General features: G+C 42.3%; 1 protein-coding gene across 2 annotated transcripts in view; it reads left to right on the top strand.

The window, feature by feature from the left end:
* nfatc3a (nuclear factor of activated T cells 3a) overlaps window positions 1–27,211 on the top strand; it is a 54,377-nt gene that overhangs the window by 2,522 nt on the left and 24,644 nt on the right. Inside the window, exons 1-3 of one of the 2 annotated variants that reach the window (XM_086107288.1) lie at window positions 2,744–3,264; window positions 10,214–11,399; window positions 15,688–15,850. In XM_086107288.1, coding sequence (XP_085963414.1) covers window positions 3,243–3,264; window positions 10,214–11,399; window positions 15,688–15,850 — 1,371 coding nt within the window. In that variant the 5' untranslated portion in view covers window positions 2,744–3,242. Of the gene's footprint in view, window positions 1–2,743; window positions 3,265–10,213; window positions 11,400–15,687; window positions 15,851–27,211 lie in introns of those variants that run through there. The other variant, XM_086107287.1, reaches the window with a different exon arrangement.

The following is a 27,211-nucleotide window of genomic DNA, read 5'->3' as shown; positions in this document are numbered from 1 at the left end:
TATTCATGGATGCTGCAAGCTTAAATCCGTTTTTCCCTGGTTAGAATTAGAACTGGTAATGGCTCAAGGGGGTAAATACACCACTTTGAATTATGCGCTGTAGTTAGAATAGTGAGTTTAATCATGTTTGGATGGCGTGGCCAAAAAAGGGAGAGGGGTTGTTGGGGTGGGAGTGTGTGTGTGGGGGGGGGGGGGGGGGCATCCTGTCTAAATGAATAAGCGGAGCGTAAAAGCAGGATCACGGTAGGAGGGAGTGTCACGCTCTTTTCTCCTTTCTCTGAAGGCAACACTCATGTCACGGCTTGTTTGGTACTTTATTTGATTTATTTTTTTCGTAACAAGCTGGTGAACTTCTACTTTGTTTCGAACAGGTCTCTACAAAGCGCTTTTTTCTTCCATCGCTTGTCATGACACCATTTGGAATTTCCGTCTTGTCAAAATACTGAGGTTACGCTCCCAGAAGTAAAAAAAAAAAGGGTTTTGTTACACTAGTTTTTAAAAAAAGTTAAGTTTCCAAAATTGAACAATGTGTGTTCTGTGATGCTGGTTGGTGGTTCAAAACCTTTCTCATTGAGACCAACGATAAATTATTTGGGATACTGTACTCAGTTCCAGAGTCCAAATTCTTATAAAATCATGCATTAGTTGTACAGGGAATGTTAATATAAGTAACAGTAACCTTATTAAAGGCCATCCAGCAATTGTTTACCATCTATTATGAATCTGTGAAAAAAAACATACAAAATTCTAACCACTCTTCACTGACGAATGTAAGAGTAGGGTAGGAAAGGTCACGTCACTGATTGTGTAAAATAAAATCAACCAGTCCAGTCAGCGTATAGTGTGAGACACTAAAATAGCAGTCTATATCGTGACTCCCCATTTCTTGTCAAATTAGACGTAGACATGGTCTCAAAAACATGATGGCAGTCGCATAATCTCGAAATTATAGTCCTTTGTCTAGAAAAACCTTCAATGCGAGTCCTATCAAGCCAAAGAGAAAAAAAAATACAAGAAGTCAAAACCTATCAAAATAAAACCAGTAACAGCTCTAAATATACTGCTTCTGCTTAGTCATCTAACATGGCTACTGGTGATCATCTGCACCTATCGTGACATGAAACACTCACAAACACTCGACAAAAGTACAGTACTTGGAAACTTTCTGTTAAAATCTGTAACTTCCGGTGCATATTATAGTTCTTCTCCGAGCTCCTTGTTTCACGTGTCACATAAAGCAGAAAAACACCGGAGAGTTAATCCTTTGATAGTGGCTGAGTTCCATTTTTTTGTCTTATTTGCTCAGGATGTCACTTTAACCATCATTTCAAGTCTCAGCTGTTATGCTGCTTTTCTACTTACATAAGTAAACACGCGAGACATTAATGTGAATTCAAATCTGAGTAATAGTGAACATATCCGAGAAAAAGCCAGAAGCCTCTGCTTTTGCTTTTTCCATCCTGCTCCTCCTTGTCTAATTATACGTCTTTCTACCTTTTCTTTATAATGCTCTTTGTGTGTTGTTTGTTGCTCAGGAAACGACATACGAGGGGAAATTGAAGTATGTCAGCGCTATTATTTAGATGCTCAGGCAAATTCTACAGGTGGGGATTTTCCCAGAAATTGCATGGGAATGGGCAGAATAGAGCCACCCTTGAACCAGACTAATTAGAACTTTGCTGTAAGTAGGAACATTTATATGGAAAAAAAATGAAAGGAAAGACAAAACAGCAGGATTCATTGTATAGCCCCAATAAAATATCTGGAGGATGATGGCAGAAACACTGAAATGAAAATAAGGAAGCGCTGACAGTTCAGTTGTTTCCATGAAAATAAACCTTCCATCACATTATTTGGGAAAGAGTTAAGAGCACATAAGAGGATTTTGTGGTTTTCCTTTGTTTTATTCTGAAGAATAAAGAAGAATGAACGAGAAGTTACATGATTTTTTTTTTGCACCAGTCATCAGCAACATGACAGGATTGCAAAAAAATGAAAATCTGTCAAAATGCAAAGTATCATTTGGAAAGCCCACATAAATCCGAGTAAAAAGCAGCAGCAATTTGGTAAATCAGATGAAGCCCTATGGCGACATTGAGCTTTTTTTGTCAAAAATAACTAAAAATAAATTAACGATCCACTGCTTGGGTCAATTTGACGCAACTTTCTGTTTTTTTTAGGTTGCTTTCTACAAAAGAACCAGATTTTTGACAGTTGGGTAAAATTGAGGTACTGAATTGGTCCATTTTTAAAAAAATCCGAATTGGGTTATTTTTTTACCCAATTGTTTTTAGAGTCCAAGGTACCGGTAATACATTTTCTGTTTGGGGTTTTGGTCCTGTTTAACTTTGGAGCATATTTTGCCACCATTAAGGCAATGATTACTGACTTAGGAGTGACTCCGCAATGTGTTTAGCTGCATTAGTAGCCAACCGAAGCTCCTTGGCTAGCTGGTGCAGCTACCTGCATGTCGGTGTCGTACGCTCAGCCCAGCAAAGCTTCTTTGGGACGGATGAGTTATTGGACATAATATGTGACTCTCAGTTTTACTCTTGTTTGAGGTGCAAATTGAAAATCTCTGAGGAGAAACTGCTTATTTTGAGCCTTTGATTATTGCGATATAAAATATTGTCATCTTATGGTATTGCTCCTCTTTGCCCGGTAGCCTTCAGTGATGGACAAAAAGTAGAGTTAATCTCTTGTAGTCATGTGATGGGCTAAAGCCTGCTGAGATAAGTTGAATGCTAGCATGTGAACAGTTGGTATGCCAACATAAACATAGAAAGCTACACAGTAAATTGATAAGGATTTTACTTTGTGCCCTGTGGTCAAATGCTATTTCAATAAGAATTTTTAACATGACTATAGTTGGCATGCTGACAAAGCAGCAGTATCATGACACAAGAAATTTCCTTGAACAAAATATATTGAACTTGATGGCATTTGAATTGAACGATTCCTCCAGACCCTGGATTTCTGTTATTGATCGCCGGCTCTTCTGAACCGATTCCCTCGCAGTCCTCCTCATTCGGGGGGGAAAGACCGAATGACTGAAATTACATCGCTCTCATGGTGAACTATTTTGAGCTCCCAAAAGAGAGTGACACAGGGCAGACGTCAGTTTCTGGTGACCCGATCATAGTCAGTGCGGTAGGATCTGTCTCGCCCTAACACGTCCACAGCCTTTTTTTTTTCTTACTGCTTGGACACTTCATGAGCTTAACGAGGAGAGGTGGAGAAGAATGCTGTGCGCCACATCTCCAGGTGAGTGTCTCGGCACTCCCACACTTGCAGCCAGGTGTGTGAGTCTGTGTGCGTGTGCGTCTGTACGTGTGTAGGCTAAAATGTTGAGGGGTGGTAGCAATGACTCAAACCGTGCAAGTACAAGCTCATGAGGTCTATACATGAGCACGTAAACAACAGGTCGACAATTTGTGTTCGCCATTCCTGCCACGGATGAACTATGAATTAAACTGCAATGTATTTTTGTTAATGTAGCGACAATTTGGAATTTTGTGATGCTCACATACTGTTGTAATCGATCACAGTTGGATGACAGGTAGTTTCACTTCTTCGGTAAGACTTCTTCAGTTGTAAGTTTGTCTGCCTCTCTCTCTCTCTCTCCACCACTCATGGAATTCTTCCACGCTCAAATACCTCACCCTAACCCAACTCTCTCTCGAAATGGTTTAATTTTTCTGACACTTATCCCCATTGTCACAAATCTAGAATTTCTCAACCAGGCGTTTTGAATTAATCCATCACTTTCGCTCGGAGATATTTCGACTGTATCCACAACGCTCTCCTCTATAAAGATTTACTTCCCCCGCCGCTCTCGCCAACCCAAATGTAGAATTTCGCCACATTCCCTCCACTCGAAATTTCAAGACTAAGAAGTACTTCTGTGCACTTTTTGCGTAAGACCAATAACGCGCATGACTGAGAATCTAACAAATCGGTACAGATAAAAAAATAAAATAAAAATAACAATTACAGTTTAAAGAAAAGGGAAGCTGCATGAATTTTAAAATCGACTTTAACCTTCTAATCTCAATGGAAATGGAGGCAAAGAGGTCGGCGGTCAGACAGTTATGCGCAAGGTCAACATGTGGGCGCAGACCACCACGTGGGTGCCCCCTAACCTTGCTGAACTTAGGGGGTCCCAGCACTCTTTGTGATGAATGCGACGTTGGTTTCCTTGCGGGCGAGGCATGACTAACTATGTGAGGCATCCGTCTAGTTTAAATTTAGTGTAACTGAAGCTACTGCTGGCCGGGCTGTATCAACATATCAGAGGCGGCATTACACCAGAGAGAAAGCTGTTTAACTCCTGTATCTCCTTTCATTTGTTTCTTCCCCCCCCGACTGTTCTCTTTGTACTGCGGGGCATGAGGATTACAGCAGTTTGAATCTGAATTATTTTAGGAAATCCTTTCAAGATATATTTCAGTCTCCCAACCAGTCGTGTCATCTTTACCGCCAGTCTCCAATGATTAGGCCAATATGGGGATCGTTTCCCTTGATAAGAAAATGTGAAAGTGTCCATAGGAAGAGTAAATTTCATTTGCCACTCTTCGATTGTGTGCCGCACCAGTAAAATTATCACAGGAGGATGGTCCGCATTCCATCTGCAGCCCATAAGGTTGTGTGGACCCCGCTGCATGGGTCATAACCGGGAATGTGGACCATGTGGACTCTGACAGCTGGACAAAAAGGGCATTTCGCGCCAACTGTGAATCGAGTTCCAACCATATGCGCCACCTTTTACTCGTCATAAACAGCATCTAGCTTCCCAAACATTCGTCCTTTGAAAAGTCCAGTTTAATGACAGTGCTCTTCCAATTTGGAGCAAAGCATGTTGTTTATCGTGTATGCCAACCTGACGGGCGAATCTTACATGCTTGCTTTTTTTAGAGGTCAAGACACTGGGTATTTTAGTTGTGGCACATTACAAGATTGTATCAGATTAAGCACAAGTCTGATAAGAAGCTTTCTGAGGCTTTTTCAGAAAAAAACATAAATGCATCTTTAAGACAGCTGTGCCTCAGTGGGATCTCTGTGGGTATTTAGTTCAGGTTGTTGTTTGGCACTATATCTTGATCCCTTAATGTTATCCCGGCATGAGATTGTTAATTAGGAGCCTAATTTTGTTGTCGGCGTATGTTAACGTTGGCTTAGGGTGAGCTTCTGTTGGCTCGTGAATTTTCTGTGACAGCACAGGAAGGCTTTATGAAGTAACCCGCACATAAAACATTACATAACACGCAAACACAAGATAAGTGATAATCGAACAGAGAACAACTAATTAAGACTTTCAGAGGTTTTCATTTGTATACCGACTCAGTAGATACAGGGAACCCCAGTAGGCTTGGCACAAACCCAGTTAGGACGGTTTTAAGCCACAGGTGATGGCAAACCTTTGTAACGCGTATGTCTGTGCGTCACTAGCTCCCATTTTAGAAAAGTAGGCCACCAGCCAGCCTGCGAGACCTAAAAAAAAAAAAAAACAATGCCTGAAAAGACGACGTGGTAGGTGATTCGTTATTTGATGATTGTGAATGATCGAACATAAATATAATGTGAAAGTCAAATTTTCAAATGAGCAGTACATCCCCGAGAGTCACGGTTAGTGGCATAATTCTGATGCGAGCTGTTGCCCAGCAGCTCCTGACGTAGGTTGAAAGAGGAGACAGGGCCACTGGTCGGAATACAAAGCCTTTTGTACATGGGATGTAAGCAGATCTGGTTGTAATCAAGTTGCGTGCCCACCATAAAGGGAACCTGGTCTTAGGTTACCTTCTAGCTCCTGTGCCACATGGTTTTGTGGCAAATGCGTAATCCAAGACAGTGATGGTGCATGAACACATGTGCAGAAATGGCAATAATTTTGTGCTCACAGCATTTCTCCAATTAAGTGTCCAGTACCTCCACTGCACCGCTCGTGTGCCCAATAGTGTTGTGTGAATTATTATTTCTTCAAATACTAATTCGACAAATAACATTTTCCCTTCAATTAGAATTTGGCTATCAACTATTCCAGGTTGAATTGAACATGTATGTCTTAGCACTTAGCAGTGGCTGAAAGTGAGGGCGACAGCATTAACCTGAATCTGCCCTGGGAGAGGCTAACCCTCCATCTCTGTTGTTAACTGGACTTTCTCAGAATGCGGGCTTGTATGTCACTGCCGGTCACAGGACCCTGACACACTTTTGCGAGGAAAGGGAAGAGGAGGAGGGAGCAACACGTTCCCTGCGCCTTACCCCCAAGCAAGAATCCTCGAGCAGTGTGTTCGAATCACTCTGAGGCTTAATGAGCGTTGTCACCATAAACCCGAGTGGATGTCAGCGTCACCAACAAGGTTTTCCCGTAGTTACGGTCACTTTTGGGGTATGTCACAAACATTGCGCTTCAATGAAATGCCGTGGTTACGCTATTAATAACGGAGGTACAGCAAAGCCTCTTAGAGATCTTTATTTAAACGGATTGCCTGTGATGTATGGACACTTGAGGAGTGTGTGACGCACTGGATTTTCAAGAACTGCACAGGAGGGATTTACATCCTAAGCCATTGATAAAAAACTGGAACCTCAATTCTTCCCATGTCTTCTCTGTGACCTACTCTCTTAAGGTGAATGGGCTTTGACAGGGGGATTCCCGTCACCCGCTCCTTTCCCCACTCTGGAGGTTTTAGGTCACAGGCTAAAATTATCTGGGACCAGGTAGCATGGCCGTCAACTGTATGACCCTCCGCTTTCCAACACTGCCCTTCGCTGACTGAAATGGTGTCTGAGTAGAAAAGAGATGGACCTGATGACATTTGACTTTGACGGCGTATTCGCAAGTGTAACGCGATCGTGAAAAGAGAGAAACAGATTCATGGCAATTTATAGAAAGTTGAATTTGAATTAGTAATTTTAGAGGGTATGGCACAGAACGGTTGTATGAAACCGCGAAGGATTTCGTTATCTTCCATTTGACTACAGTGCTAAAAGGTGACTGCTCTCATTTTTACCACCAAGCCAACACAGATGTGCTTTCAGACTTTCCTATAGCATGGTTTTGGCAAATTATCCTTTTCACTGGCCTGGCTGCACACCGACAGAACGAGAGTTATTATAACCTGTCCACGGTATCATCTGACTATGAGTGATCAGATTATTTCCAAAAGTACTCATGACTAGACTTGAAACTCAAATCACAAATCACAATTAAAGTATGATTTTGAAAAATCATTGAGATAGATCTAGTTTCAGACTTTAACAGACCTGTATTTTATAAACTCACTGTAGGTTCCGGTAGTTATATACATTGTCTTGCACTTTGTTTTGCTTAGTTTCCTTCACGTAATCTCTCCTGTCTCATGATGCCATGCCATTGTGAAATTTGTGCTTTTTCTTTTCCACACAGTGTCTTCCGCTTGCCTCAGTTATGTGTGTGTGTGTGTGTGTGTGTGTGTGTGTGTGTGTGTGTGTGTGTGTGTGTGTGTGTGTGTGTGTGTGTGTGTGTGTGTGTGTGTCTACGTACTGCCTGTATGTTGTCTGTCAGTCAGATGCTGTCAGAGGAGCCAATGCTCGGTCTTGTGACAGGCAGGCTGGCCCACTGTGAAGCTGAGCAGCTCTAAATATAAAGCTTTCTGCGGCTTCTGCTGTTGCCGTTGTTAGGAAGGGAGGGCGGGAAGGGGGTGGGGGGTGGCAGTCTCCCTCTCGATCCTTTAGCCCCAATATCTTCTTTGATCGGCCATGGCGGTTACAAACTAAGAGACTGTTGGAAGTCCACCTCAAAGTTACAACACAATCCGACGTTTCATTTTTGCTCTTTCATACAGAACATAATTTTTAATTCTCTGGAATTTAGGGAAGTATTGTGCAATCATTTCACAATACTTTGTGAGTGTTACACATGCATTTAATAAGCTGTGGTCTGCATTCATTTCATAGGTAAATGAATGTGGTCCACCCGTAACTACCTGTCAGTCACAAAGCTATGTTTTCACCTGTATGTTGTTTGTTAGCAGTGTAACTGGAAAAACGATGTGACTGATTTTCCACATAAACATCTAGATGTGTGTCATGAGCAAAAGAAGAAACCATTACGATTTTCCTATGAGCGGTGCCAAGATCAAAAGCACATAGGCCAGATGTATTGCTTTTGTTGAAGATTTGTTGGTTGGTTGGTTAGTAAGATTACATAAAAACTACACAGTCAGTCCCCACATAACGTATATCTGTACATGTGCTTGTGTCAAGGAAGACATTCTTGGAGTGAAGTAAAAATGTGGACAGAGCAGTTTATTAATCACTTCATTGAAAATGGTAGCTTTCCTACTGAGCTATGATCGAATCATTCCTGTCACCCAGAATCAAATATAGTCTGACCCGGTTGTCCTATATCATACTTCATGAACCCAGAAGTTGCCCACCAACATACAGACAAGCACAAACTAAACGGTTCAGCGAGCTGGTGCAGGTCGACGTTCGAATGAGTGCCTTTCTATTTTATCATACTCAGATCCATGAAGGTCGACAGACATGATTCCTTCTTCACTTGCTTGGCAGTAGTCAAACATACCACCGGCTACAGGACTGGTGTGTATCTGCATTTATCAACTGCAACTTAAAGTAGAGTACTTCAAATTTACAAATGCCTCGGGTGTCTTTCGGGCCTGCTTTTTCACGTTCCGTTTCTCCTATCTACAGGATAACATTGACGACTAAATTCGTAGGAAAGAACCTCCGATTATCTCGTGTTATTGTTTGGACGAGGTGGCACAACATTTGACGTGAGTCATTTTGCAACAGGGGCAGTGGTAACACTGCTGCGGAGTGCATCCAGTGGACGTTTATCAATATCCACTAACTCAGTGGAGCCAATGTGGACAATGTGTTCTTGTCTATTTGTTTTAGTGTGCGTGCATGTGTGTGCATGTGTGTGTGTGTGCGTGTATGTGTGTGTGTGCGTGTGTGAATATTTGTGTACATGCTGCCTGTGCTGAATGACTTTGGGTATAAATAGCCTGCCAGTGCAGTGTGATGACAGCTGACGGCACGTACCAGTGTGAATTTGTTTCCTGAGTAGTGTTGTTCAACAGTTATCCCTCTTGAAACAATGCCTGTATGGCACACTTTACATGGTAACCGTCTCCAATTACTTTCCTGAAACTGGACTTACGAATGGAATCATTCTCTGACTGATATTGTACGTAGAAAAGTGAAGGAGGTGTGAGTTACTTTTCGAAAAACAACAGTGCCAGGAGATCCTAATCCATTCTGCCAATTTATTGGCATTTGGAGGTAATTTTCCTCATCGTAAGTCATTAAATAAAAAATGAACCCATTCCTGGGTCAAATTCTTGTCAATTACCAGCATAAAGCGTTTAATAATTCTAGAGGTGACTTTTTTTTTAAACAGTAATAGCTATGCATGGGTTCAATTAAGTGCATCACCATTAACCCTCACACATAAAAAAGCGGTAATTCACAATATAAGCATGAAAAAGAATAATTATACAGTATTCCGTGTCATAATTATAATGCTTTGTTCATGGGTGATTTATGGAGCACTAGTAGGACAGGTTTGGGTTTTCAAAGAACACTTAGGCCTGCAACAAACACAAGCGCTGCGAGCAGGGTTCGAACCTGCGCGGGAAGACCCCATTGGATTTCGAGTCCAACTCCCTCTCGGCCATCGCAGCTGTGGAAGACGACAGGCCGCATTGTTTTGTAGATGTCAGATATAAGACGCGCGATGAGAAACGTGAAGATGATAGAAAAGTTTTTAGCGCGCCACTTCTCACCTGTCCGGTTTATCATCACTTGTTTTCACTCACTGTATTTATTTCACACAGCGACCAAACATAAGCAAGTCCTTCTTCTTGAATATGTGAATTACAAAAAGCAATAAGCCAAAGAAGAAGCAAAATGTAGATTTCTCTTACTACTCTAGCTTCTTCCCACATTCCCAAAACAAGCATTTCAGGTTAATTAAAAAAAACAACAACTCTGTTGTCTATCGATGTGGTGTGAATGGTATTTGTCTATTTCTGCCCTGCACTTAAAGGCGACCAGTCCAGAGTGTACTTCAAGTATTGCACAAAATCAGCTGGGATAGGCTCAACCTCACCCGCAACCCTAGTGAGGCAAAGCCCCATTAAAAAGGAGACACACAAATGAAAGTATTTGTTTCATTCTCTTCTCCTATGTTTTTTCCCCTTAGATCTGGAGCCAGATGACAACACATCGTTCTACATTCTAAATGTGGGGCAGCCCCCATCAGTGGTCACGAACCACCAGTCAATCAGCCTCCCCCGACATGGCATGCAGTCGCACTCCCCGCTCATCAGCACTTCACCTCGCCTTCAGTCACATAAACAAGGACCCATGCACCTGACTTATGAGGCACAGGACTCGAAGTATGGCACCTCCCCCTTACTCCATTCTGCCCCAGTGGAGGCACCAAAGGCCTTCGAGTGCCCCAGTATTCAGATTACCTCCATCTCCCCGAGCTGCCAGCAGGAAATGGATGCCAATCAACAAGCTCTGAGGCCAAATGGCCCCGATAGGGAGTACCACAGTGAGAGGCCTCTATCCAGAGACCACCTGTATTTGCCTCTCGACCACTCGTACCGGGACTCCTCCCTCAGTCCGAGCCCAGGCAGCAGCCTATCATCCAGGAGCTGGTTTTCGGACGCTTCCTCCTGCGAATCATTTTCCCATGTCTATGACGATGTCGAGGCTGAGCTCAATGAAGCCGCCGCTCGCTTCACCCTGGGCTCGCCGCTTACGTCGCCGGGGTGCGCCTCCCCACAAACGGGCGTCGGCAATCTGGAGGAACAGCCGCAGTGGCAGCACCCTCACCCCTCCTTCGTCCAGCACTCCCACTCCGTCACGCTGTCGCCTCGACAGTCCCCCTGCCACTCGCCGCGCACCAGTGTCACTGATGAGAACTGGCTTAGCCCACGGCCACCTTCTCGGCCCTCCTCGCGTCCCACCTCACCCTGCGGGAAGAGGCGCCACTCCAGTGCCGACATATGCTATCCTGGCTCCGTGTCACCACATCATTCGCCCTCGCCCACGCCGGGACCTTCACCTAGGGGAAGTGTGACAGAGGACACGTGGGCTGGAAGTCCATCGACAGGAATGTCACCTTTCCAGTGCTGCCAATCTGAGGCAGACATCCCATCCAAGACAAGGAAGACCTCACAAGACACAACAGCCATGCAGCCCTCGGCAAAAGCAGAGTTGGGAATAGATGACAAGGGAAATATGCTTTCTAATCTAGACTCGCCCTCAGAAGAGGCTCTCCAGAGCCTCAAGAAGGATGGGCCTGGGGAGCAGTTCCTCTCGGTGCCCTCCCATTTTTCATGGAATAAACCCAAGCCCGGACACACACCTATATTCAGGTAACTCCCAGAAAGTCAGTGAAAATGTAGCATTTCAAATATATAAGAAAGTCAAGTATATTGCTATTGTGATGTGGCACAGCATTATCGAGCATCAAGTAACCATAATGCCTCCGTCTTACAAAAAACTTCCTCAAATAGTGGACGTGGCACGTCACCCACTGAATACAAATAAACACTTCCCTCTGGAGCAGAAAGTGGCAAATCAAGGTCCAGAAAGAAAAACCCTGCCATACTTTGGCTATAGCCACAGGTGCTTCGACTTAACTAGCAGGTAAAAGAGCTCATTTGCCTTTCTGCACCTGGATTTCACACCTCTGCTCTGTGTGAGGTTTTACTGCGAGCTCCCTGCGCAGTACTGATTGTACATGATCATTATTTAGAGAGAACATCCCTCATGGGAATTAGCTTTGGTTTAGGGAACGACCAATCACTGCTCCCCTTGTTTTCTGAGTTTGGTCATGTGATGTTCGACAAGCTGAGCCCTTTGACCAGGGGTGTCAAACTCATTTTAGCCCTGGGGCCACATGAAAGAAAATATTTTCCCAAGACCGGTAAAATCATGGTATATAACTTAAAAGCAACTGGTGTCAAATATACGCAAATTTTCACTATTTGCCAAGCGGACGAGTTCCTGTTGCCCGCGAATAGCGGGGTCAGCTGTTAATATAATGTCAAAAAAACAAAAGACCTTCCATTTTGGTCCCCAATAGATATCCCAATATAGCATTTTTCCTTAAATTGCATGAAATTAATTTTCCATGAGCTTTTTTCCATTTGTTCATAAAATTCTAAATAAATAAATACTATGAAACATAATTATCCAGCAGTAGGAAAAAGTCTCAGTCAAAATATGTGGTTGTACAACTTCTTTCAAGGAATTCAGTGAAGTGCAAAGAATTAAATTGACTATAGCACTGCTTCAAGTAACATTTAGAATACCAACCTTCTAATGAGCGGTTCCCACTATAACGATGACAACAATTACTATTGTGATACTTCCTATCATTATTGTTGGCATAATACAGTATCATCAAAATGCAAAGTGTCATATCACACGAGTTACCCTGCAATACACAGCTCTAGTCAGCAGAAAAGCAAAATGCTTTCATTTGAAGAAATTTGAAGGAATTTTCCTACTCGTTTTTCCAATTCCAGACCCTAACGGGACAACAGTTATCTCTTTTATGATTATGATATGCTATCGCTACTTGACGAGATTTGAAAGGCAATTAATTGGTCAAGGCCATAAAAGGACTGAAGTATGTGCACTGTTCTGAGCTGCCATGAAGATGGATCGTTTTGATCTTAAAGACAAATAACAAGTGCGGTGAAACCAAAGGGAACATTGTTTGACTAGATTGTCTTTGGCTGGAGCGCTGCTCCAATGTTCAATAAAGGAACTTTGAGCTGTGTATAACCAGTATGAATCTGAAATAGTTACACGAGATTGTCTATGAGGAGAGCTATAATGTCTCCTAAATAACATCCACATCAAAGGGCGATAAATGAAGTTGAAAAGTTCATCATGTATTATTTTAGGCTAAAAGTCTGCAGACCGTTCACCACGGGAAGGGCTCCCAGGCATGCAGCGGCCCGTATAGTGCTATAAATCAGCAGAGGGTGTATTTGGTAACAAGGTCAACAACACCTACCCATACAGTTGTGTACATAGACTGATGTAAACATGTGCATAGACATAACACATCCCCTTGCTCAACCTTGCCATTTTCGACACATTAACGTCAGTTAACTGATGCAGTAATTTGTTTTTTTGGTACCGGTATACATTAATGGCACTGAAAAACATGTGTCACGATGTAAGTACTTCATATCAGTTGATTCAATAATGATATATGCATAAAATAATCAAATTGTTTGCATTGATTTAAGATATAGGAAATATACCATTCAAAATAACTGGTAGTGGAACTCATTTTGGAGGAATGCACACTGTTCTTGTGTACGTTGTAAAGCGTCAGTTTCATTGAAGCGACCGGTTACCGTATTTTCCACACTAAAAGGCGGACTGGATTATGAGGCACACCTTCAATGAATGGCCTATTCTGTAATTTTTTTTCATACATTGGGCGCACCGCATTATAAGACGCAATCTACAATGCGTCCACTATGCTACGCTCAAGGAAACACCAACAGAACGATCAGATGTCAGTAAAACGTATTGAATAAAGCAGCGACACAGTTCACTTAACCAACAGCAAGTTATAACATTGACTCGTTAACGTTGAACTCTCTTGCCGCTGCTCTATTTCCGTGTTCAACTGCGTAACCGATCGACTTAAGTTTGAACTCTGCGTTGTCAGCATGTCTCGAGCAAGGAGCCATTTTGGGGTCGAAATATTACCGTAATGACCATAGAGAAGGCGCATCGGATTTTTAAGGCGCCCTGTGAACTCTTAAGAAAATGGAAGGCTTCTAGGTGCTTGTTTTAGTGCAGAAAATACGGTATTTATTTGAACCAAGTTAGGTCACACTTTGGGCGCATACAATATTCTCAAGAACAGTTTCTGTGTGATCACAAAACGCTCTTGTGCTTGAGGTTTCATTCATTTTACATTCAACGACCTTCAAATGAGTAGAAACAGAATATTTGCGCAGCCATATTTCAGAATTTTCCAAGACTATATATACAGGATATACAGTACTGTAGAAGAAATAAATGCAAAAAGAAGACTGCATCTGAGGGAGCCTTCGAATTGGACCAGCCTTTGTGACCATCATGACATTGTGAACCCTGAAAGTTTGCAGTCCCTGAATTGGGACAAATATAGCCATTCAACCTTAGAATCTAGAAATTGAACAAAACACAACACAGATAAACTGAGCGAATGTTGTGCTTTGTGAACTTGATTACCTATTTTTGTCAAGCATTTTGACTGAATTGACACATTTCATTGAGTCGTGTAAACCTGCATGTCGGACGATGAGAGTTGTGTGATCGATTTGAGGAATTGGACATTAGAGAAAGCTGATGATGAGATCATTTAAAGGCCGCCCGTCTGTCTCTATTCATGTTTCAGCTGGACTTTTCTACTTCTGTTACCGCGGCAGCCTAACGGGTCACACTTGATCAGGTGGTTATGTAATGGCTCCTGTCAAGAAAACAGATTAACAAACAGTCATTACATCGGTAACACGCAATGTGCAAAAAAAAAAAAAAAAGGACAAAGAGAAGATACTTTTTGCTAGAGATGTTGCGGTCAGGTAATGGTCCTCCTGGGCATAGTCTGCTGTTTATCTGACCCATTCATCACCCGGAACACCACATGGTCTTTCATGCTATATTTAGATTTCACCACATTCCCTCCTTTACCTTACTTTTTGCACCAGGCCTCATTCGTCTCTAATTGTGCTTTATACTTTCAGACAAAATGCTGAAAGAATACAGGATGTGCTAAGAGTACTGATGTGTTAATTGCAGTGCGTTTGGCTCATCATATTAAATGCAAGTACAAAGAATTATGTCACGAATCCCTTGGTTTGATGGCTGAATTGATATTGATTCATGGCTGTGATTGCAAAATTGGAGCTAAAATGATTGAATTCACTTGACCAGGGAGAGTTCCCCAGTTGAGAAGGCCATGTTTTTTCAAGTGCAGCTGTTCAAATATGGTTGTCACTACACCGATTTTTATTTTTAAAAACGGGTGTGGGGGGGGAGGACAAGCTCAGGAATGCAGCCAGTGTGGCACACAACACGTGAAGTGCAATTTGCACAGCAAACACTTTGACAGACACGTTCCTCGACCCAGCTTTTGATTGATAGCAGCCCGTGACTCTTAGAAACATTCATATGCAATATAACCATGTTTAATAGCTAAAATATTTTGGTCAACTATTCATGTTTAAAATAACTTTGCCATTAATGGACATTGAATTAAACTTTTGCTTCCTTTGTTATCTGTCAAATTTAGTCAACACAATTGATGTTGCATTGTTAGAATCCCTTCTTTGTTCGATGGTGATCGTCGCACTTTACTTCTTCTGTACCTTCTTGACAAATACAAAAAGACAAAAATCAAATCACTGTTTTTATTTTTAAAGTGGAAGAGTTTTTCACCAAAACTCTTCCACTTTACGATTGTATGTGCTTCGGTGTTTGTTTATTATGATAGTGTTATTTAATTTAAGTAGCCTGCTAACGAACAGAACACAAATTTGGTGCTTTAGAATTTTTATTCCTTCCTTGGGGAACATCTTCTCATGACCTAGTACTCTTTTAGTTGGAGTGAATTGTGTTTGTGTCTATGCGGTCTCCTCTCCACAGGACCTCCTCACTTCCTCCCCTAGACTGGCCGCTGCCAAGTCAGTTCGGCCAGTACGAACTGAAGATCGAGGTGCAACCCAAGGCGCACCACCGAGCACACTATGAGACCGAGGGCAGTAGAGGAGCTGTCAAAGCGGCATCAAGTGGCCATCCCATTGTCAAGGTATCACATTTTGGCATTTAGCACTTTGACAGCAACATGGGGTTGCAAAGTATTTTTCGTGCCTTATACGATTCTGCCATGAAGGCCATGTGAAACATGCTACTTGAAATCACATAGTCACGAGTTCAACTTTTGCACCCTTAAGGGCAATACACCACGCCGAAATTCAGCAGCCACTTCCTTCGTGAAAGACTGTTTCAACACTTTTCAGGGATTTCCTTCCGCATTTGAGACACAGTGTACTTTCACCACGAGCCCTAGAAACACCCCATTGCACTTGGAATACTTTTCATACTTGCGGTTCAGATGCCAGTAACTGATAACGTTTTGGAATTATTTTTACTGCCTGCAACATCCTGGTGTTCCCTCAGTAGTTCTTTCTAGATCGGTTGACTGTTAAAAATTGTACAGCTGCTTTAAGATGGTAACACACATCGACTGTATTTTTCTTTCTCCACACACACGCACGCACGCACACACACACACACACACAAAAAATCCTCGTCTCACCCCTTGGGTGGTGTCCGTCCCTCATTCAGCTCGGGTCCTCTACCAGAGGCCAGGAAGCTTGAGGGTTCTGCGCAGTATCCTTGCTGTTCCCAGCACTGCACATTTCTGCACTGAGATGTCCGATGTTGTTCCCGGGATCTGTTGCAACCACTCATCTAATTTGGGGGTCACTGCCCCGAGTGCTCCGACCACCACAAGCACGACTGTCACCTTTACCTTCCAGGCTCTCTCCAGCTCCTCTCTGAGCCCTTGGTATTTCTCGAGTTTCTCGTGTTCCTTCTTTCTGATGTTTCCATCACTTGGGACCGCTACATCCACTACAACGGCTTTCCTCTGCCCTTTATCTATGATCACGATATCTGGTTGGTTCGCCATTACCATCTTGTCAGTCTGGATCTGGAAGTCCCACAGGATCTTCGCTCTGTCATTCTCCACCACCTTCGGAGGTGTTTCCCATTTTGACCTTGGGGTTTCCAGTCCATACTCCGCACAGATGCTTCGGTAGACTATGCCAGCCACCTGGTTATGGCGTTCCATGTAGGCTTTCCCTGCCAGCATCTTACACCCTGCAGTTATGTGTTGGATCGTCTCAGGTGCCTCTTTGCACAACCTACACCTTGGGTCTTGTCTGGTGTGGTATATCTGGGCCTCAATGGCTCTGGTGCTCAGGGCCTGCTCCTAAGCAGCCAGGATGAGTGCCTCTGTGCTGTCCTTCAGCCCAGCCCTCTCTAGCCACTGCTAGGACTTCTTGAGATCAGCCACTTCAGTTATGGTCCGGTGGTACATCCCGTGTAGGGGCTTGTCCTCCCATGATGGTCTCTCTTCCAGCGCCTCATCCTCTGTTCCCCATTGTCTGAGACATTCTCTGAGTACGTCATCCGTTGGAGCCTTCTCCTTGATGTATTCATGGAGCTTGGATGTTTCATCCTGGACAGTGGCTCTCACACTCACTAGTCCCTGGCCTCCTTCCTTTCGGCTTGCGTACAATCTCAGGGTGCTGGATTTGGGATGGATGGTTACACACACACACACACACACACACACACACACACACACACACACACACACACACACACACACACACACATATATATATATATATATGTATATATATCTATATACTGTATATCTATCTATCTATATCTATCTACTGTATCTATATCTATATATACATATATAGATATATAGTGCTCCGACCACCACAAGCACGACTGTCACCTTTACCTTCCAGGCTCTCTCCAGCTCCTCTCTGAGCCCTTGGTATTTCTCGAGTTTCTCGTGTTCCTTCTTTCTGATGTTTCCATCACTTGGGACCGCTACATCCACTACAACGGCTTTCCTCTGCCCTTTATCTATGATCACGATATCTGTATATACATATATAGATATAGATAGATAGATAGATATCGATATCGATATAGATTTATACACACACACAATATATATATATACACACACACACAATACCACTTTATTTATATAGCGCTTTCACAACAACTGCAGCTGTAACAAAGCGCTTTACCGAACATTTAACGTTAAAAAACATGAATTCAACAGAACACACTGGATGAAACATCGTCAACAATAAAATCGTGTCAGCTTTTCCGACCTACGCCTTGTTGTCTGTCGCGCTTAGAGCAGACAATCAAAGTCTCCTTTCATCAGTGTTTCAAACGTCATGATCACAGCATGCATAACGTCACACACGTGTGCTACCAGCTAAGTTTGACAGTAAACAATTTACGTCACAAGAATCCTCCTTTGTGATTAAAGTAGAACTTGTTGTGAACCCTAACAATGGCTGAGTTCCTGCTGAGAGCTTTAATCGTGGCGCTATCAGCCCATCAGGAACCCTGCACACTACATTCCACAAACTCACAATTGTACCTTCACATTTAACACGTGGGAGTGGGGCATCTGTAGCCTTGCCAGCTCTAAATTTGTCGAGGTAAGACTTTTTATTGTGTCCGCATTTTACTATTAACACGAGTTTACTTGTTGTATAGTGAAGATTGCATTTATGTTATTTGGAAGAAAAAAAAAAGCCAAAATAGTCGGTAAAGATTAAGAGGATGGCAGCTTGAACTTGGAATTGCTGAAAATCTATTTTAAAATCAGAACAAATCTGAGGCTGGATCACATGTTTGTGGGCTCTCTGCCTTTGGCATTTCTTTTGTCTCATCTTTTGTTGGCTGACAGGCTTTTAAAAGCTCAGCAATGCATTGAGATAAGATAAGAAAATTTTATTTGTCTCACAATGGAGACATTTCCAATTTACAGCAGCAAAAATTATGAAAGTGAGAAGTAGAAGAACAAAAAGTATATAAGTATATATAAATTATAAAATATCAATCTAAGCATATTCAGAATGGGTGAGTGGGGGTGAGTCCAGGTTTTCAGGTCAGGTCTGTCTATTTAATAGCCTGACAGCAGTCGGCAGGAAGGAGCGGCGGTACCGCTCCTTAAGTACGTGAATCAAGTACAAGATAGAATTGTTATCAGCGGCTTTAGAACAGTTGTAACCAAGTTTCAGTCTGTAAGATCGAACTGCTGTTAGCATGAAATCAATTGAAAATAACCCGGAAGGTCAGCCTTAATGTATTGTTGTTGCCTCTTAAGAAACTGCCTCTGTCTGTTCTCACACATTCAGTCAGGCAGACTCCCCTCCAGGCTGATAATTAACCATTTCAACCTCAGCGTGACCAAGATTCGATCCTCCCATATGTGACAATGCATAATTTAGCGGTCAAAGTTTGTCAACCAAGCTTTGCTCTACACTTGCCCTGATTTCTCATCGTTTGTTTGGGTATTGCTCTTGCCTGACACCCTATTGTGTTTTATTCCAATATCGGACAAGTTATTCGTTAAATATAATTTATGATGTATCGCTATTGTCATTTGAAAATGTGATCTAGATTTCTTTTGAGTTAACTCATCAAAGCAAACATGGAATTCTAAAGTACCCCCTTGATGGCCTTTAATAAGACAGCACTTCCAAATTCAGACATTCTAAATTATTCCGATCATAATGTGGCCAGCTTTCCACTGAACAACTTTTTTCACATATAATAAAACATTAACTGTTTGTTTTTATGTACATGTCTTTTTGCAATATATATATATATATACCTGCATATATATATATTCAAATTAAACATACACCTAATGCGATGCAGGAGTTTTATTCTCAGAACTTGTCCTCCAGGTCTCATATTGTTAATTAAACATCTCATGTACCGTGGTTCGTCTTCATCTTAATTCAACGTCCTTACCATGTGGCATCATTCTTGTTATTCCCAAAACAAATACTACGGACAAAACAATACACCTGTACCTGTACCATGTGCTTTTGCAGACGCTACATACAGTATTAGGACAAATAGTTTAGGAATGCTCCAAAGGAAATAAAGGGTTCGCTTCAGGTTACTTGACCCACTCCACTGATCACAAAGGGGTCAGAGCACATGAGTGTAAACTAGCTTGTACATCTTGTATTTCTCAGGTGCACCGAAGGTGTGGATAGTGCTATTCCCCGGAGGCACAATAACACTGCCAGCAAAACCTGATCACAGTTATCCAGCCACGCAATTTAAATAATAAAGCCTAATTGATGTTATAAACGATCTTTTAAGAGTTACAAAAAGGATGACACAACATGGGATTTTTTTTTCTCCTCTGCATCTTGCCTCATCATCATATTCCACACACAAAGCAAACTGTAGTACTCCAGGAGCAGCAGCACCAGCAGTAGCCCTGTGCTACAGATTCCCCCCGCTCATTCCTGTGAGCCCGGCACTTTATTCTCTGTGGAGCTTGACTCTAGCGGTGTGACGTCACCCGATGACGCCACGGCTACCATATGGGCATGGCCGTGACTTCCTTTTGTGACTGTGCTGTGCACCGCTGAGCTGTTGTATCAACAGAAAAACAAAGGAGAACTAGAACGTTTTTTTTTGTTTGTTTTTTGCATGACTGCTTTGAGCACAGGTTTTTTTTTTGCCATTTTTGACTAAGGGGGTAAATGAAGACAAGATAAATGTGTTGTATAACTGCATATGACCCTGTAATTCGGTGGATTTTTGGAGTCTGATTCATTGCGCTTAAGTTGAAGCATTCAGATGTGGACGGACACCACCGCTTCAGTTTTTGGGGTGCTTGTTCGGCGTGCACCAAGTTTGAATGTTATTGTTGACACTTAACCAAAGGAACGGAGCAAACAAACCAAACATGACAAGTGTGAATGCCTCAGTTTCAAACAACCGTACTGTATATTTTGGATGACAGATTGAACTTGGGGCCTTAACTGTCTATCTGCACAAGACAGTATTATAAAAGCAATGACAACATTTACATTGAAATGGGCCTGTTTGAGCCAGTGGTTCCAATACTCAGATTTCCATTCTGTCATATAGAAATGATTCGATATTGCTGAACACATGTTTTTGCATGTCATGATATATTATAAAATGGCCTTGTCTGTGCCCGACTGACTGTGGCGCTGCGTTAGCCATTCCTCAGGGGCTAGCCACAGATCACAATCAGTACACTTGTTGCTAGGAGACATATAAGTCCAAAGCCTCTCTGGCTGGCTGAGGTATCCTTGTGCGTATTTAACCAGCTTAATTGAGTGCTGCTGCGCCCACACAAATACAAGGAGCACTTTGGTAATACCTGCTGGGCCACAAATGAAGGAGAGCAGACACAAGACAAAGGATGACGGATATGACAAAAGAACTCCTTTCATATTATTTCACCAAAAAAATCTCGGTAGAGAAACCCTCAAGGTTAAACATAAATTCTAGGATCCTGGTTGACTGCGACCTCATAATCCAAAGCGTGTTTTCCCTCATTACGATAAAATAACAGTTTGTACTGACAATGTACTGAATACTGAGGTTATATAAAGCTAAACTAAAATATAATGACTCACCTGGAAGTGACACAGAAGCATGGAAAGGGAGGGTCGCTTCAGACACGTCATACAAATATAAAACTAATTATTTCAAAAGTGTAGAACAGGTACTTATCCTTAACTGCGATGACACGTGCCTGTGAGAGAGGTCTCTTCACCATATGACTTAACACAACTGACTTTGCGATATAAACAGTATTCCATTTTTCACTTTACTGATGTCAAATAATAATGAACGTATTGTATGTACTGAGCAGCCAGGACAGAGACGTGTGTCCTCGCTTTTCAAGGTCATACTCATTACAAAAATAAATAAATGAATAAATAACACTTGTGAAATGAAAGATGATTTTGGCCATCGGTGTTTGTTTCTCCACCGAATTGTGATTAAACTCCAAATTCTCCGACTTCGGGAGCAGTTGCAAATGAAATAAAGAGTGTTCACGTCTCATAAACGGCTCCAAATATTCTGGGTGGTTTTGATTTATTGTTTTGATTGCTCAGCTTTCCTCACCCCCTTTTTGTTTTTCAGCCCGCTTATTTGTACGTCGCGGCTCCTTAAATAGACTTGCCGCCACAATTGGCGCGTAGACAACAATTCATGGGCTTTTCACTTGAAGCTGCCATTGCTTTGCCACCGGGCTTTATTTGATATAGACACATTGGAAGCCGTTCGTCGTAAGCAGGCTTAGTGCCCAGCGAGGAGGCAAGTCACAAGGAGTATAAGTTTTATAGAGAGGTCGAGGGAGGAGAGAATGGGAAACAGGAAGGAGCGAGCGCAGACCCATCCTCCAAGGCCATATACAGCTTTGATGCAGTATACAGTAAATGGTTGTGCGCGCGTGTGTGTGTGCGCACATGTACTGACCTTGTTTAAACAAACAGTGAACTGGCCCCCTGGCTCCCTCTGCCCTCCCCAGCGTGCAGGGCGAACAGCGAGCCTCTGAGATCGACACAGTGCATATGCACGATTAAAAAAAATAAAAATAAATACATAACTGAAAACTATGGACAAGAGCAGCTTTCCAAACACTTTCTTCCCCAGGAAGTTAATAATCCATTCCAGGCGCAAACTGTGGGCATTATAAAATGTTTATTTACCGTACGGTCAATGTTTTAAGCAACATAAAATTCCCAATTGTCACACAAGTTTGAAGAGATGTTAACCACAGTATACTGCTAACTATTCAACCATCCACCATTTATAGTGCTTGTCCTCATAAGGGTCACGGGTGAGCTGGCACTGACTCTGAGGGCGAGGCAGGATACAGTACGACTTGGATTGGTTGTAAGCTAAATCGCAAGGTACATATGGACAAACACGCTCACACCTATAAACTCTTTTAAAGTCTTATAGAATGTGGGAAGAAGCTGGATTATATGGAGAAAAAACACACGAGCATTGGGAGAACATGCAAACTCAACGTAGACTCCAATTCCAAACCTCGGTACTGTGAGGCAGACGTGCTAATCACTATTGCACAGTGATGCAGATAATACAACTTAATCAAAGTGGATTTCAATAAAACTATTCACGTAAAAGAGAAGGAACAGGAAAGTGTTTTGCAGTGCGATTTTCTTTCTTACCAGCAGGAATTTAAAAAGTCTTGTATTGTATATCTCTGGAGCATTGTGGTTGTATATTTAACATGGTACTTGCTGAACAAAATTTATTTGTACTTGACATTGAATCAGTTGTACTCCTCATATTGTATGAAGCAGCTCGAACCTTTCTTTTGTCACAGAAAGTAAAATGGCCAGTTTTATGGATATCATCACACTTTTCGCCTATACCAGGGCTCAAACTCTTCTGTGTTGGCAAACAAAAAAAAAAGCCAAAGGAAACCAAACTACACTTGCAAAATTATTCAGATAACGTCTCACAAGACTCGCTGAAGTCTCGCCTGACAAACTACAGCCTGATAAAAATCACCTTTGCCACCATTGGGCTTGTTTCCACATCTGTCACATACACTTACACACACATACTTAAACCCGACGGTTAACCCCTGAAGGACCACCATTTACACTAAAGTCAATGTGCTCCAACCCACCCCACCCCCCTTCCCCTCTCTTGCGTAAGTTGAAAAGCGGCAGCTTATGTGCGTATGAAGCCCCTCGCTCACTCACATACATACGCACACACACATACTCGATTGCATACACAAAAAGTCTCACCATGGCAACGGTGCAGCAACACAGGGAAACAACTTAGCAGAGTCAGGCGCTGGATGTAAGAAAGTGTCGAGTTACGGCCTGAGCTGAGGTGGACGGTGACAGAGACTTGTGACAAGAGTCGAAGCAAAATTGGGAACGCAGCGCATGGAGGACGTGCAAACAACAAATTACTAGTGAACCACCCACCCTTTTTTGTCAGTATTTTCAATTCTATGGATGTGTTATGCTTCAGAGACTTGGAAAGTTAATCAGCCATAAGTTAAGCAGCCATGTTACCATTACGGTATAGAAAAAAGATCAAAACAGCGCCATTTCATCGAGAGCTGCAAAAGGAAGTCATACCTGACTTTACTTGCGTAAGGCAAATAGGCAAACGCTAAATGTAGTCATTCCAATGTGTACCTGTTGTTTTAGGGCAATGCTGAAGCACTTTATGGTCCTCCCCCAATTCGTCGACTGTGGAATATTAGTACCACACTGGAGAATCAGCGCCCCCCACTGCTCATGCCCCTGTCAGTTAGAAATGATCTCTGCCAGGATCGAACTGTTGCCATCATAAAACAGATGAACTGTAGATTTATTAAAAGTACAAGCAATTTTTCAAGTAGCATGTGAAAGACCTTTTAACACTGCACTTAGTTTTCGCGGTGTTCACTGCGGTGTAGGATGTAGGATGGCGTAGGGACGACAGGTGCTCAGCGCAAGTCTGTTCATATTTGGCACTGGTTGCTAAGCCCCCAAACAAGTACCGGTCGTAGCCTGGTGTCTTTTCCTGCTGTTTGAAAATATCTATTTTTAACAGGAGGAGCAAATGTGATATAAATGAAGAACGTGCGACTGTATTTGCATTTTAGGCTATTGTAAAAATGCTCAAATTCAATGAATTTACCACATTCAATCAACCAGGCATATTCAACGTAGTGATCTCCATCCATTGCAATGCCTGTTTGCCATGATTTGTCTTGCAACCCAGGGCACAGGACAGTGCGACACCACCACCTCTCCTAGCGGATGGACAATCAGATGCTACAGTGTGCTGCTATCTGAAATGAACATTTTTTTTTTCAACTTGGGCGAGTTTTCTGTCTGGCCTGTAATGTTCTTATCACTTATACTTATGAGAATTTTTACCACTCTTAAATGTAAAAACTAAAAAAAAAAAACGGTCTTGACGCTAATTATGTAATTTTACATTTTATTTCGCAATCAAATGTGAAATTAAGTTGAAAACAAAAACAACCCCTTATGATGCAGTAGCTTTACTAATTCTTACTACTTCTTTAGTTGAGGCTGATTTAATATTTTAGATTAAGTCTTGACAAAAATAAATAAATAAATATGCACAGCGCCAGTTCATCCTCTGGCACACACTGAACAAAGCTTTCTTCAAAGTACCCTCAAACCAAGTCATTTATGAAGGTGGTACAATTCAAATTCCAAATTATACGACCTTCAAGAGCCTTCGACTTTGACTAGCACATACACGTAAATGGAAACCCAAATTCTCTTTAGGCTATTTAGGCCAAATTCTGTATTACCTTGAACACATCTTTGCTGCGTGTACAATTTCATGTTTACACGCGGTGCTGGAAGATGTTTTTGCCCCCGTGCTTGTTGCCCTTATTACCGGACCAGTGGAACAGATGAAGGCCAAAAATAAATGGGGACTTTATTTAGTGGGAGCTGGATATGTAACTGTATCCAGCTGTTTTATTTTAGAGGGGAGAGTTCATCCCCTATCCCAAATCCAGTCTAGTCAGAGGCAGCAGCAGCGGTTACTGTTGGTTCATGGCGTTGAATTATAAAAGTGATCTTTTTTGTAAGATTCGGTTTCTTGCTGACCCGACAGCAAAGTCCATATGGTTTGCTGTGGACAGACAGAGAAGATGAGTAAAAGTGCAGAGACCACCCTCCTGCGGTATTTCACACTCAGCACAGATTTAGGGGGTGACTCCGGAATGTGAGACAAGTCAAGCGTGCATGTGCTGTGTTTTTTTGTCGTTGGGACGCATCTTCAACCAGAACTCCTCTTTTACCCTTCTGTGTGTTTACCTAAATATCCCCCCCACCCCGAGCCTCCTCTCTTTGAAGAGTGCTCAGTCCGCCATCCGTCTTGTTGTTGTTTCATAAACACATTGTGTTCAAGCCGGAGCGCTAGTGGCACAAGGTCTAAAATTAACACGGCCAAGTCCAAACTAGGGTAGATTTTCCATTTGGCGCATAAATATCTGAAGGCTGAAGGCAAATGTTTGTCCTAAAATAGTCCATGTCATAAAAGACATTGCGGAGTGTCTTTACCAAGTTTGATGTCATTTACAGGCTGTCTCAATATGATACACACATCAGCACAATAAAACGTGTCTCAATATGGTGCAACCTTCTGGAGTGAGTTTTTTTGGCACTGTTTATACTTTGCTACCCAATTGAAGTTCTCGACTGTCTCCATACGCAAAGATTGTCACTGGCCATCAGCTAATCAAATAGTACCAAATATATTGCAGAACAGGGGAACATTAGACCATTAAGGTTTCACATAATTTAGTGCAAATTTGTACGTTTTGAACAAAATTATGTCATCATGTGTGGTGTCAAACGCGCTGTTGTGTTGTGTGACTTTTTCTTTGAATATTTTTCTTTTCTTTTACTTTTCACCTGAACGACCCACTTTTTCCTGTTGGGTTGTCATTCTTCATGTAGCTTTAGCCTTATAAGCGACACAACCGCGCTTGAGCTCTTGTTAAAGTAAATGTTATTCTTCCAACTATCCTCGCCTTATGGCTCACGTGTTTATTTTTTGTTAACAGAGACCGTTTTGTGGCTCCTACTGGCTGATATTTCAAGAGCCCTCAGAATTTTCAGAACTAATTCTAATTATTGAATCAAAGAGAGCATAAATTGAAAATAATCATCTGTTTAGAAACGGTTGCACATTTGGGTTAGCGACTGAAATCGTGCCTCTGTGTGGCAATTGTCAAGCGTCAATGCAACATGAAAGGAGGCATTTTTCTGGCCGTCTTATCCTGATTTCCTGCTTGCTTGGAAAGAAACCCTGATGCATTTGTCAACACTCCATACCAAATCATAAAGAAATAAATCGAAGCCCCATGGAGTGATGAATGGGTGTGCATACCCGTGCAGCCATTACAGTTGAAACAGTGGACGACGGCAGACATAATGCGTGCATTTTGAGTTTCATGGAATTCCGAGCTTCAAGAGCAGAAAATCTAACTCTCTATCTACTGTACACATTTCAGCCGGTACTGGCCCTATATGGTTGCGGGACCGTCCTCACACCACACGTTTTATGAACCTCTGAGTGTTAAAGTTGGATGCCATGCTCTGACCGCAAACAATGGAACAAAATCTGTTGCAATCACACAAACTGTCAAGGACTGGTTTGTCTTTGAAGGAAAATGGCCACAAGACCTCTAAAATGGCTGCTTCGACCCAAACAGCAGACTTCCTTTTTCTTTTCACAGATGGATTTTTGAGACTTTGTCTATTTATAACGGACATGCCCAAGAAATTTCATTGTTCCTTTGCGAACCTGACTTTGCAGATTGCATGTTAAATGGCAAAATATTGGAAAGAAGAATTGCACTTTTTGTTGCTTTTGTTTCCTTGCTTACTTGCGGCCTATGGCAAAGCATCACATGATGGTGGACTTGACCAGTTTTGGTGGGCTTTCTGATCTTTCCACATGCAGCTCACAACTCATTTTATACTGTCTGCGGTACATGTGCTGCTGCTGCTGCAGATAA

Source organism: Hippocampus guttulatus, chromosome 3 (assembly GCF_054856545.1).
Source record: "Hippocampus guttulatus isolate MCC_2025c chromosome 3, RoL_Hgut_1.0, whole genome shotgun sequence".
NCBI lineage: Eukaryota > Metazoa > Chordata > Actinopteri > Syngnathiformes > Syngnathidae > Hippocampus > Hippocampus guttulatus.
This window is presented reverse-complemented; position numbering and strand designations above follow the sequence as displayed.